The 15,143-nt window shown below is 32.9% G+C and overlaps 2 protein-coding genes across 2 annotated transcripts in view; one reads left to right on the top strand and one right to left on the bottom strand.

Moving 5' to 3' along the window:
* Window positions 1-15,143, bottom strand: part of LOC147845203 (uncharacterized) — a 449,333-nt gene that overhangs the window by 229,880 nt on the left and 204,310 nt on the right. The gene's annotated exons all lie outside the window — the stretch shown is intronic.
* Window positions 3,521-15,143, top strand: part of LOC108183709 (uncharacterized) — a 32,726-nt gene continuing 21,103 nt past the window's right edge. Inside the window, exons 1-2 of the mRNA XM_087250316.2 lie at window positions 3,521-3,571; window positions 8,024-8,173. Of these exons, the coding sequence (XP_087106442.1) occupies window positions 8,089-8,173 (85 nt within the window). The 5' untranslated portion in view covers window positions 3,521-3,571; window positions 8,024-8,088. The remainder of the gene's footprint in view (window positions 3,572-8,023; window positions 8,174-15,143) is intronic.

The raw sequence follows: 15,143 nt of genomic DNA on the forward strand, positions 1-15,143 counted from the left end.
TAATTTAGTAAAGCATAGGCAAGCTTCAAAAACTATTAATAAACGTAGCATAAATAACAATGTAAGTGAAGAGAAAACTTTGATTGATGATCACATCTATTCATGTTATTATATAAATCAAAATTTAATGAGAGTGATTGTGACTTTTTCTTTTCCTTTTTAAAAGATAAAGTTCTTATTATGACAGCTTCCGTGAAATGATGGAATCTGACATTGTTATTTCTGAACTTGATGTTGCTATTTCTAAAATGTCCAATGGAAAATCCCAGGCATACACGGAATTACAGTTGAGTTTTATTAACATTTTTGGCCAGAGATAAGATTTTTAGTTTTTGAAGCACTTAAGGAAATTAAAGACAAAGCAGAACTATCAACTTCTATGAAGCAGAATTTAATCATTTTAGTTCCAAAGCCAAGCAAAGACAAATTATTTTTAGACAATTGGAGACCCATAACTCTTTTGTTCAATGATTTTAAATTGCTTTCTCATCTATTTGCTAATAGACTCAAAAAAAGGTGTAGGCAAGATACTTAGTAAACACAATCAGCTTTCATTAAAGGGAGAAGTATTCAGACTGATAGTTGATATGCTCGATTATAGGTATTTAATTCCTCAGACAAGTTTATTTCTATTTTTAGACTTTTTCAAGGTATTTGATACCCTTCAGCATGCTTTTTTTGTCTTTAGAAAGTCTTTAGAAACTTTTGGGTTTGGTCCGAGCTTTTGTAGGGTAATTTCCATGTTCTATACTGATATATTCAGTAGTAAATCCCTAATCTTCTAGAGTACACTTAAAAAGATTAATCCATCAAGGATGTTCCATCTCACCTTTACTTTTTAATATAGCTGTTGAACTAATGTCATTATATTTTAAAAATTCAGAGTACACTTTAGGTATTGATATACTTGGTAGGACTTTTAGTTTAAGTCAGTTTGCTGATGACACTCTATTATTTTTAAAAATATGGAGTTGCTCTCTTTACTCTTGACAAAATTTCTGTTTCCTAAAGCTTCTGAATTCCCCTTAAATCTAAGAAAATGTGGAATATTAACTATTCAGAATTGTACTTTAAGAGAATTAGTGGGTATTCTAGTAAAAGAGGAAGTTAAATACTTGGGAGTTACCATCTTCAAAATTATGTTAATAGAGAATGTGCAAATGTTAATATTAAAATGGAAAGGATTGGAAAAATCCCTAAATCATTGGCTAGTATAGGAGAATTTCTGATGCATATAGAAATTTTACATATACTTTTATTATGTAATCACTATATAATCTGCCACTATTAAAATATAGATTACTATTAAAATGCAGAGGAAAACACACAGGCATGCAGGGCCTTATAATTGAGGGCCTTACGGCCTTGAGACATGGCAGGTTATGCGGTGAAGTGAGAACATTCAGACCGCATATGCAATACATTTAGACAAAAGTATGTATTGACCAAGACAAAAACAACCCTCGACAAAATAGCATACATAAGGAGAATCATTTAGAAAGTATGGATCAACATGATCATGTGCAAACACATGATTGTAAGCACATGCTATATGACCTTAAGATATGTAAAAACAGAAAAACATAGAGCCATTAATTAAAAAGCTAGGATACTATTGGAGCCGGGAAATTGCGTGATGCTATACGACATGTCATGATGACTATGGGAAAAAACTATATAAACTGTGAGTTTTTGAACATTGGGAGGAGAGAGATCGATCGACCAACTCTGCTGTAACAATAAACTGCTTCAACTTGAGAACTTCGAAGACCTCAGCCTCTTTTTTGAAACTTAGAAGATGTTTGTCGAGATCCAGCGCAACTTTCCACAACACTAGCTAGAGACCTTTCCATATTGGGTAAAATTCTTTTGACTGGGATTATTTAAAATTATATATTTAACCTATCCTTTATATACTCCTCCAAAAAATAGTTAAATCTATAAATTCAATATTATTTAAATTTATTTGGAAAAAAAAAATCACATTTACGTAAGAATCATATGGTCAAAGAGTATGAATATAGAGGTTTAAAAGCAATTGATTTTGAATGTCTTCATGGCACTTTTAGAGTTAAATGATTGAAGGAGTGTTTAGCTAAACCTTATTTAATATGGCATCATATCCCAAATAATTTGTTTAAAAAAATGGTGGCCTTGAATTTGTATTAAGATATGATTATGATTGTTCAAAACTTCCTTTGAAGCTGTCTAATTTTTATAAGCAAGTACTATTTTTTTGGAAAATTATATTTACCCATAATTTTCCCCTCATAAATACACTCTTTGGAATAAAAGGGCTGTTAATATTAACAGAAAATCATTGTTTAAAAGTGACTGGTACAATAAAGGCATTATATTTATTAATGATTTGTTAGACAAAAATGGACTGCTAATATCTCATAACAGATTATTAAATAAATATAGAGTTAAAATCACAGATAAAGGTTATATTGAAATTTGTGAGGCTAAACACCTATTGCTTTGTTTAGGTTAATTCAAAGTAATTATTTTGATCCCCTTGTACACTTGTAACTTTTCTTCCGTCTTTAAAAATATCAGTGTTGATATTTTTGATAGTAAATATAACAACAAGCTTATTTACAACATGCCTTATAATGGGTGAATTTAGGTGTTATCATCTAGGAGTTGTTAAATCCTTAGTAGAGGACAAAGCTTTTACCTTTTCTCTTAAATATCCTGTAGCACCTGAGGTTAAGGAAACTCGTTACATAATTTTAATCAGGGTATACCATTAACTTTGATGTTGACAAGTGTAGCTTCTGCTCCAGAAACACTCGGTCACTTATGTTTTTCTTGTGAATTTACTTTTAAATTCTGGTTTGACATCCATACTTGGCTTTCATTAAAGATGATTTCAGTCCCCCCTATTGTTCTAAAAGATATTTTATTTTACAAAGCTGATTTACATTGTTCTTTCTCTGATGTTGTGAACTTTATTTTACTAATGGGTAAATATCAAATTTATTGCTGTAAGTGGAAAAAGTGCAGACCCTCTTTTAGATGTTTTCTTTCTGAGGTAAAGAAATTGGCTCAAAGCCTCAAATATTTCAGAAACCAAAGTAAAATAACTGAAGCTCTCTGTACTTCATTTTCATAATATTTATTGTTAGAATATTTTGTTTGTCCTTTGATGTAGATCTTTTGTACTGCTCCTTGCTCCTTGTTGCAGTTGTAACAATTTTAATTTATTTTATATATTTGTAATGGTAAATATGCCTTGCGATGTTGATTGTTCCGTTTTGTGATGTAAACATTTTGCAACAATAATAAAAAAAAACACTTATACTTAGTAGATTAAACAAGTTTTTCAAAATTGTGTAAAAATGTTTGGATTAAAAGTTTTGATCAACTTCAAATACTGAATGTCTATGTATTTGAAAGAGAGAGAGCAGATATGTTATGTGAGATGTGAAAAGGAGTGTGAAATTTATCATGTCCTGACTGCAACAGTAAGTGGCAAAAAAGCTGAACAAAAAAGACTTTTATTTTGGCGTGTTGTGTGACGTCATAAGGCTGCGCCGCTTCCGCGCTGCGGTTCAACTGGAGGAAGGTTTGTTTCACAACTTTACACAAATATAAACCGATTGATTAAAGTATCAGGTTTTCCTTTCGATATTATATACCTGCGGTTGACTATTATTTTAATCCTTTATACAACAAAGTACTATTTTAATAACAGTAATCGAGGGCTATTGTTTGAACAACAGAAATGTGTTTTAATGAAGGTTTTATTTGTTTACTAGCATAATGTCATTCTAATATAAGTATACAATATTCTATCTATCTATATATATATATATATATATATATATATATATATATATATATATATATATATATATATATATATATATATATATATATATATATATATATATATATGGCTGATTCCAGCGTTATGGACGTGACATTTGCAGTAAAAAAATTAAACGTATATTCTCAGAGAAGGTATATGTTAACAGTATATTGAAATATATGTTTATATTTTTCTTACCCCTTGACCATGGAGTTCAGGCATCAAAAAATATCAGTCTATGCAGGTGTTTTATATTTAAAATGACGGCAAAATGAATGCGTTACGGACGTGACAAAAAAAAGACATGAGTTTTGTGAGTTGACATACTTTGTGAAAATTCTGTGAATGAAAATGCAGAAGCCAAAAAAATATATAACAGTCAAAAAATAAGGGTTGGCTCTGCATGGAACATATATAATTAATTTTATTTAGTTTTTCATTTTTGCATTATTGAGGAAAAACTATCGTTACGGACGTGACTTGTCTTCGTTACGGACGTGACTGCTGTGAAATTGACAGTTGACACATTATGAAAATCAGATAAATGCTTTCAAAACTTGACCAAAGACCTATTTGTGGATATCTGTTGGGTGTGTAAACCAATAAACTTTAGCGTTTAAAGGTTAACGCACGTTCGAATGTTCAAAACTCAATTCGGTAACAATGTTGCATGCTAACATGGTGGTTTTATACTCTGAATAATATAGAATTGATAATAAACATAATCAGCTATAATGGGCCTATAGCAGGCTCCTAAAGTTAGTGTTTCCAGACAAACCTGAATTAAATCATTGCCCGACTGTTGCGCAAGACCGTGTCTACGTGGAGAATATTTAAAATCTAGTTTTGTCACAGATATGGCAATATTATATTTGACAGTTTATTTTAGTTTATTCTAGTTAACGTGTTAGTTGATGGAATAAATAATTTAATTTCTCCACTCGCGCTTGCTTTCTTTTTCTCGTCGGCAGTCACTTCAGGACAGGTTGCAAAAAGTTCATACGCACCAGGGTGAGAGAGAAAACTTTAAAACTTTAGAAAGGTTTTGTGTAGGCTATGTTAAACAAGCATAGAAAAATAGTCATTGGTTGTAGGCATGTACGATGGATGACTATAATGTTTATATTTTTAGGCTATAGTTTATAACCGATTGTGTAAAATATTGAATTAAATATTTACAGCTGCAGGTCCTATCAATTTTCTAACTAATTTAATACTCATATAATGTAGTTAAAGCTTAGATCAATATCAAGATTTTATTCTTATTCTTATTAAAATAATTTTAATAAGCACTCAAGCGCATTTGCCGGGTGCTGGAAATCTTTGAAAATGTTTCAATTTTAGTGTAGGCTATAGCCAATTTTCAAGCTTTGAAAGTGCTTAGATTTTGGATAAAGGGCTTGGAAAATGAATTGTGTCGCTTTGATAAATTTATCTTTATAAATAGTTATTTAACTAATGAAATAAAAAAACATATTTATGCTCTGCATGAAATGAAAACTCCGCTGTGGCCTGACCCGCGGCGTGCGCATCTTGAGCAGTGGGAAAAGACCAAATGCATGGAGGTTATAGATTTTGCGCCTTGCGCGCCTCACGTTTTGTCATTGCGCGCTTTGTGCACTCCAAAAGAAAAGCATGTTACCTCAGTGGCGTCTTTCATTCTTCAATCAAACGAAAGCAGAGGCGGGGTTTCCTTGGAGGTGACAGCAGTGTCAAGATGACTACGGCGAACTTTTTGATGACGGAGAGACTTGTGGTCGCTGTTTTTAAGTCATCCAAAGTTGTATGACTTTACAAATCTTGAATTTCATAATGTTATTTAAAAAATTCAATTATGAAAACATTGACAGCAACACTCGCGCACAATAGACCAGCTGATTCAGTTGCTATCTATAGTGACATTCAAAAGAGCACCGTGCTTCTTTTCTTCTTGTTAACATAAAATGCATTGCGGAGCGCCTCACGTCTCTGCAATGAAGAAGCGCGTTCGTTGTGATCGGCTTCTATGAGCAACACATATTTGTTAACTCACATGACAGTAACACGTGCAAACACACGTGCTTACAGATGTTTTTTGCCAAAAAAGCAAAATGAAAGAAGGATATTCTGGCCACAGTTTGACACAGGAGTTGACGAACCAGCGCTGATGCTGGTCGTCTGTGCTGCCTGGAGCCGCGTCATAAACTCAAATAGGCATATTCATGATTTAGTGCAGACTATAATCAACAAACCACCCTTTTTTCCACTTGGAAAATAACAGTTATTAATAGTTCTTATATACATTTTAAATAGCCCAATCTACAAATTAAACAAAGACAAATATTTTATGATAACTTCGCACCAAACTGATGCTTTCATTTTACAGCTTATAAAACATGTATGCAAATTAATGCAGTATCACATGTAAATAACAAAATTGTTATATGCTTAGCCTATACTTTACAAAATGTATAGGTTCAAAGCCTTATGGTTCATTGTTATCTTTCACTATAGGCAGCGCGTGCGCACATGAACCGCAAGTAAGACGGAGGAAATAGGTTAAGTCATAATCATAATTAAGATATAATTTTTAAACTAATGACTTCTATTAAAAATGTTGACAGGTTTTGTAATATTATAACAGCGAAGCATTAATTGAATGCATTTTTTTTTCGTAAAGCAATCTATTGAGGTAGCCTAATATTTAACTGACGGAAAAAACACGTTTGGACAAACAGCCTATGCCGGTTCTTAAAATGGATTCAGATAATGTTTTCGTTTTGTAATCTTAATTTGTCATTTAGGTGAAAAAGATCTAGAGCAGGATTTATTTATTTATTTATTTTTTGTTAGTTTATTCAGTTTTTCTATGCTGCTAAAAAACACTGCAGGTGCGTGAAGATGCTCGTTCTGTATGCTGTTCGCATGTTAAAATAACCTAAATCAGTATTTTAAAATGCAATATTTAATGTGTCAGACAAAATAGGCACGTCAATTTTTTTTATTAAATAATATTTTGATATTAATCTGTTAACGGTTAATATTCGGTTAACCAGCGGTTGTTGGTTGGCAAAATGAATCGAAATCAGCATTCCTAGTTTGGCATAAATTATATCTCAACTATTTGATCTATTATTTGACAGTCAGTTACCCTATCTACAAAAGAAACAAGAAGTGCTTCAAAACAAGGTGCTGCATCGCAAAAACACCAAGATTATGCGCCAATTATGGCAATATGTAAAATGTTGTTTTCTTATTAAACATTTATTTCTGAAATGTTACTAAAGTGGTTTATAGTTAAATGAAATGTTCAATTCTTGATATAACATATGGATGTTATGTAATGTAAGTCAGTAATTGTAATGCATCATCATAATGAACAAATATCCGCTAGTCATTGGCTTATATTAATAAGGAGTTCAAAAATGGTCACGTCCGTAACGCAAAATTGTGGTTGTTTAAAGCAAAGACCTGAGATGAGTTGGCGATCATAATTAGTATGGACATATTTTGGCTTTGTATACAAAGTTTCATTTTATTTGTTATAATATTTATTCCACAATATAAACTTTTTCATTAAATCGTTACGGACGTGACACGTGACCGAAGCTGCGTGATGTCTTAAATATGTAGCTCATAAATCAAAAGGGCAGTAATGTTATGAAAAAGTAAGGATAATTATTTATACTACAGACTCCAATCCTTCTGCAGAATGATTACTGTTAACATAAAGCATGGAAAAGGTGAGTCTTTAATCCCTTATTCTAAAGCACGAAATGTGGTTGGATTATAATGAAATTTACCATTGGCACAATCGTCATATTTCATGGATAAACAAACCAATTTCCTTAAAAATTCAACAAGAGCACATCATTACAATTAAATATAGACCTTAATGAGCAAATTTAAATAGGTTTTGTTATTTTGGTCAAAAGTTTATTTTTTCATGATAAGGTTGACATTTTCATGGAATTGCTCATATATATATATATATATATATATATATATATATATATATATATATATATATATATATATATATATATATATATATACATAAGAAATGGAGGACTAGTTTTTATCAGGTCATTTGTTTGTGGCTATTGTTTCTTGCTCGGACTTACCTGATTTATTTTTGTCAATCACTCTCATATAAAGAAACTGTTGAAGCAAGTGTTGAAGAGAAGTTATTTTGTTTCTGTTCATTGTTTTGTTCATTTTAAACAGAATAGAGTGTCCAAACACAGAGAAAAACTCCTGCTAAAGCGACTGATCTACACACTGTTATAAAGATGGCGTTTATTAAAGAGGAGAGTGAAGATGTGAAGATTGAAGAAACATTCACAGTCAAACAGGAAGATCTGCAGGAACAAACAGGTTATATTTTATATTATATATATTTTAATAATAAGAGTACTAAATTAAATCATTCTTGCAGCCCTGAGTGTGCTGCCTAGTTCTCCTAAATGCACATAAGCACTTATTGAAAGACAAGAATGAGTTTCTTTTGTTACTTGTTCTCTTGTCTTTAGTCATTATTTTTTGTATTATTAGTCTCCCATTTTCTGTACCTTCTTAAGGTTATTGCTTTTCTTGTTCTCCTACTGTGTGTAGAGCGCCCTTGAGCACTGGCGCTATATAAAATAAATAACAATAAATTAAAAAAAGTTTAACTGAGCTGAGAATATTTGACCTACAGTATTCTCATAGAAGATATCTGCTATCACAGTGATAGTATTGGCTTGGTACTTTCCATTTGCATATGTCAGGTTGATCACAATTCCCTTTTTTCATCGACTTCTTTATGGGTTTAAACTTGTTTCTAGTAGTTGTTACTAGTTCTCACAGATTGTATCAGAGTTAGAATTAAATCTTTATTATAATAACTACTTATCAGGGCTATTGTGTTTAAACAGGGTTTCCGCGGAGTCTTAAAATGTCTTAAATTCCAAAATCTAAAATTTGGCCCTAAAAAGTCTTAAATTTACTGAAACGTTATGCTGTAGGTCTTAAATCTTTTTTAAACAAGTCTTCATTTTCCTGTGTTCATGTTTTGTTACCCAATTTGGTCAAAACCCATACAATCACCAACAATCCATCTCCATAAAACTTTCAACTTTTATTTAAAAAGGTCATTTTAACTCTATTTATCATAATGGTAAAGACTGCTGAGGATATCCACCTGGACAGATTGTTGTGCATGGATTTAGTTTATTATAGTTTTTAAAACTTTTAAAACCTTTGGTAATTAGTTTTTTTTTATTTTAAAGAAAGTTTATTTTGGAAAAACGTGTGTGGATCCAAGTCGAGCTCTCTTGTTTTTACACAATATTTAAGATATTTTGCTAAGAAATATCTAAAATATTTTAATGTTATTATTAGTTTTGATTTATTACTGTATTATTAAATATTTTATATAAAACATTTTTTGATAGGACAAAAATAAAAACCTTTTCGTCTGGGCCATTTGAAAAATTCCTTGGTCTAAAATTTCATTCATAATGGTCTTAAAAATGTCTTTAAAACTCTTAAATTTAACTTGGTGACACCTGTAGAAACCCTGATTTAAAGTATGTCAGAAAACGTGGATGCCCCTAATTTTAAATATGCTGAATGAAATGGACACTAAAATAATTAATTATTATAAAACATTGTACAGTTTTCTAAACTATATGATGTTGTTAAGTTCATCAATATTGACCATATTCTTCACGTATCAGCAGGCGCCGCTATTGGAATCTTTTTGCTTTTTAAAGAATACATTTTTAGATCCTTTAAACAGTGTAATGCTGCTTGTCTTTGATATTGTGGGGGAAACCGGAGCACCCAGAGAAAACCCATGCCAGCTCGGAGAGAACATGCAAACTCCACACAGAAATGCCAACTGACCCAGCTGAGGCTCGAACCAGCAACCTTCTTGCTGTGAGGCGAGAGCACCACCTACTGTGCCTCCTCGTCGCCCGACAACACTTATTTATTTGCATATTTTTTATGCGATATTCCAGTTTTGCAAATTAATTTAATTGGCATTTTTGGATGGAAACATAGCTGTAAGGTTTGGAGCTTACGCTGCTATTCTGAACCAATAATCGGAAACAGAAAGCAGTTGAAGGATGGCGTGTTTAAATCCATTATTTATCTGACTTTATTGTAATTAATCTGACTCCATCAAAGTTGTTATTATCATTGATAAAGAGAAAGAATCTCAAAGCTTAAAGCAGGTAAAGTTGTTTATTAATTTACATGTTTAAATATACAGACAGTAGAATGAAACAAACTAACATACTGTATAAAGAAATTAGCTGTACGTGCCAGAGGTGGGACCAAGTCATTGTTTGGCAAGTCACAAGTAAGTCTCAATTCATTGCCCTCAAGTCCCGAGTCAAGTCCCGAGTCAAGACAGGCAAGTCCCGAGTCAAGTCCCGAGTCAAAGGCAACAAGTCTCAAGTCAAGTCCAAAGTCCTGCAGTTTGATTTTCGAGTCTTTTCGAGTCTTTTTAACAGAAAAATAAAATATATACAGATTAGGTATGGTTGTAAGATCTGTATTAATTAAACAAACCTTTTTTTATTAAAGAACATTGCTCAGATATATAAAAATACAAATTTTCTGAAAAAGTACTGAACAGTGCTGCGTCTCGTCTCCACAGCATAATGCACAAGAACGAGTTCCACCAAAAAAAGACTCCATTTTGCCTCACATCACACAGAAATTGCAGGTCTCCTGCTGTCTAATTCATTAAGTTTAGTTGTGCTATATTATGTCTTCGGTGATCAACTTGTGATTAACCAAAATTACATAACCTCAATGTGGTAGCAGTAGACCAACTCCTGTATATGCTGCAAAGTTAAATTGAGTGAAATTGGAATTTTGTCAATTGAATCTCGTGTGTGATAAAGAGATGGAGTTGCAAATCTGTCTAGCAGCAATGTAAAATGGTAGCACATATTGTTAATGAAGTAGGCTACTTCATACAAACAATAACGTTGTTTTCTTCACATAACGTTGAAGAGCTTTGCTCTCTACCTTGTGTGATGCTCGTGCACCGATTTCCTCTGTTTGTGGACAAAACTGATTGCGAGTTCTCAAATTTTCTCTCGCGCTCTCAGAGATTATATGCAAACTCACAATTTGTGTCGTGTTCCCTCTTCCTTTCATGCTTTTTGATATGATTCATATTGCTGCACTGTTTAATAACAATAACCAAAATACTAAAATAGACTTACATATTAAATGTTTAATCTAATAAACCATAACATTTTTGGTTGTTTTATATGATGAGATATTTTCAGTTTCAAACACTTAAAGAGAATAGACCAGTGGTGCCCCCCTGAAAATTTGCTTAAGGGGGGCCAGAAGAGGCCAGCTACGTCAGTGGCACCAATCAATCCACAATAATTTAGTGGCTGCTATTTATTTATTGAAATATTGCATTGTATTGCATTTATGTAAGTAGATTTAAATAAATAATGTCAACAGCAAAATCATATCGGGTTGGCCACAGGGGTGGCTAGAGTTTACACAGGGGAAACACCCCTTGTAAAGGGGTTTACACCACTATAAGGCACCCCTGGAATAGATGTTGGATGTAAAAAATACATTTTATTTTAAAAGCATTTAAACAAAAACTAATGCAAGCAGAAATGTAACTTTGATAAAAATAAGGAAACACTTGATAAGGTATTATAGCCTACTGTACTATTCACTCTTCAAATAAATCTCACTATCAATCTCATTTTATCATGGCAGCTAAAATAAAGTAAACTAGTGTCTGCTGGCTTCCACTTTACTGATGAGATTGTGGAGGACATTTTCCATGTCATCCTCTTCATTTTGAGGAAAGCTGTGCCACAGGGCCCCTGAACACGCATATTGGCATGTACTGTGTTTTGAACAGTAGCCTACTACAGTAAAGAACTTCAATTGATCAGTTGTGGTAATACTATAGTTGCTATGGTAACACAAGTGTAATATAAACAAATTACCCAGTGCTGTATTATTTTACAATATAGGGTATTTTATACTACAAATCACTACACTTTACTGTAGTAAAACTACACTTTGTATTATTTTATCTGTTCACTATTGGTAATACTACTGTATTATGAAGCATTAATTAACAAGTGGTAAATAATACTAGCCTAAAACATAAGTATAATACAAGTATACAACAAGTATAATACTCAAAAACACTAGAATTTATTAAAGAATTTACCTTAACCTTTTAGTTTTTTGTGTATTGTTAATAAATAGTAAAGCAAGAAAGAAACCATATCAACATTCTTGGAATAACCCTTCGCTAAGCCTCGCCCTCCTTAGTTACTGTTGCTACGCCTGTCAAGCTTTCATGCCTGGCACATCTATTACAGTGTGTATGCGCTGGTGTCAGACATTCCCAAGGATTTAATTAGTCATTTTTGGCAAACAGGTGAGATATCTGAGAAAGCCAGACAAAAGAGGACTGCAGTATACATTACAGGGGTATATTCACAACATAATAGCAACTGATTAGAAAATAATTTTATCAAAATTGAAGCAAGGTTAGTCTAGCCACCTCATACGCTGAATATTCAACAGCATAGTTCATGCACAGCAGGAGAGGTGAAATTATAAAATAATCTAATAACCTAAGAAACTGATGGATTTGTGCCGAATATTAGCATCATTGACCTATAACAGTGTACAGTACCTATTACTGTTAGCATGTTTGTGTGCTCTTTATCCAGTTTTTATTCAAATTTGCAGTTAAGTGGAAGAAAAAAATTGAAATGCACAATCATTAAAGTATAAATAACAGAAGTGAACAAATAGATTTTTCCTACCAGCAAATATTAGTGTATGTATTTATATGCGTTACAATAGCGAGGGTTTAAACTAAGCAGTGCTCACAGGGTTCAACGCTAAGGATTTTTTCTACTGGCCCGATCGGGCCAGTGGTTCTGATTTTTACTTGCCCTGCCCAAATTTTCACTGGCCCCACCAAAAAAAAAAAAAGAAGTTAATCGCTATTTGAATGTGCGTGTGTGTGTGTGTGTGTGTGTGTGTGTGTGTGTGTATACACACACACACACACACACAGTTGATTTCAGAATTATTAGTCCCCCTAAATTATTAGCACCCCTGTTTATTTTTTTCCCCAATTTCTATTTAACAGAGAACAGATTTTCTCAGCACATTTCTAAACATAATAGTTTTAATAACTCATCTCTAATAACTGATTTATTTTATCTTTGTCATGATGACGGTAAATAATATTAGACTAGATATTCTTCAAGACACTTCTATACAGCTTAAAGTGACATTTAAAGGCTTCACTAGGGTAATTAGGGTAACTAGGCAGGTTAGGGTAATTAGGCTAGTTATTGTATAATGATGGTTTGTTCTGTAGAGAGTCTGAAAATCAATTAGCTTAAGAGGCTAATAAATTTTACCTTAAAATGGTTAAAAAATGTTTTTATTCTAGCCAAAATAAAACAAATAAGATTTTGTTCAGAGGAAAAAATATTATCAGACAAAATATCAACATCTCTTTGCTTTGTTAAACATCATTTAGGAAATATTTTAAAAACAAAAAACAAAAGGGGGCTAATAAATCTGTATATATATTTACGGTAATTTTTAAAATGTTTAAGGAAAACTATTCAGTTCATCAAGGCTATATTTATAAATGTAAAAAAGGTGTAATTGTTAAATATTTATTAAAATTTAAAATAACTGCTTTGTTATTGTATTTAGTTTCAAATAAAATAATTACTCCAGACATTATTGATTTTATAACTTTTACCATTAATAAATATAATAATAATTAATATTAGTGATTTCTGAAGGATCATGTGACTGGAGTAATGAAGCTGAAATCTCATCTTTAAAATCACTGGAATAAATGAATAAATTAAATGATAAACTACTTTTAAACAGTTATTTTATAGTGCAACATTTCACAATTTGTATTTATGATGAAATAATTGCAGCCCTGGTGAGCAGAAGAAGCTTGTTTTAACATATTTAATCACACTGACCCCAAACTTTTGTGTATTGTGTATAGAATATTTTATAAGTGAAAATGTGCACTTTAATTTTAACAACCCACAGACTTCGTCACCGAATACAAATCGAGGTCACTTTCTCATATATACAGAGCCTCGTTTCAATTGTCAGGTTTTGTAGAAATCGATCAATTGAATTAATCAATCTATTAAAGAAACGTTGACTATAATTCTGTATTTTAGGCTTAAATTATAGAGAGACATAGCAGATGAACCGAGACTGCATCAGATCAATGTAAATCTTTCTTTCGAGCTGTCAGTGCGGAAATGAACAAAACAACAGGCCTAATACAACATAGGCCTATTATACTATTAAAATATGGAAAAATTAACAGATAGTAATTTCGGTCAATTTTCCTGACGGATAAACCGAGATCAGGCTGGATAAACAGCTCTCGGTAATATTTCAGCATGCTTTCACTTTCGCATTTACCGGTAAGAATGACATCTCGCCCTGCTCATCATTCCCTCTTCATATAGCCGTATATATGGCTATTACACGATCATGATACACTGTGATATAGCCTGGGTCGTTAGTTCGTTGCATTGTTTTGTTTTCTCGCTACAATCGATCCGCTCAATAGGACAGAGACCGCGTCTCATTCAGGCGATCTTGGACTGATTGATTTGGCGCGGAAGCGAGCGCAACTGCTGGATATATGCTAAAAAAAACTCGCTAACGGGTGAAACGAGACAGATTCCGAAACAAACGTCTATGTGTGAAAGCACCGTAAGATTGTATTTGCACACAATTGACAGACAGTCGCAGCACGCAGCTCTGGCTCGATCTGTCAGGCAAAAAGGCAGCACTGGCCCGATCGAGCCAGTAACATTTTGTACACTGGCCCGAGTGTCTCGCACGCTGGCCCCGGGCCATCGGGCAGTCCTTATTGTCGAGCCCTGGCTCATAATATCGAGTGGAAAAAAAGAAAAAGACCGCTGGAAAGCATAACCTGCTTTGTTTTTTTAATTTTTTTTTATAAGAAACACAGTTTAGATCTGTTTAGGATAAGAGGAGTGTGAGTTATTGCCACCTATCACTGAATGTGAATATCGAAAACAAAACCAACTTAGCTTAACTCCTTTACCGCCCCTCACACAGCTTGATCCACGCTGGCATTTCTCCTCTTGGGCTTTGGTTTTGAAAAGGGAAAAAATCCCACCACCCAGTCCAAACTTTTAGGATAGCGGGTGTCAGATTTTCACAATCCAATTGCGCAACGATTTGGCTTGTTTCCCTCGCTCGAAAGCTTGACAGAGCCTCTGCCCGTAGCTACGATTGGTAAGCCGCGATTGGTGGG

This window comes from Danio rerio, chromosome 4 (assembly GCF_052040795.2).
Source record: "Danio rerio strain M-AB ecotype USA chromosome 4, GRCz13ab, whole genome shotgun sequence".
In the NCBI taxonomy this organism is placed as follows: domain Eukaryota; kingdom Metazoa; phylum Chordata; class Actinopteri; order Cypriniformes; family Danionidae; genus Danio; species Danio rerio.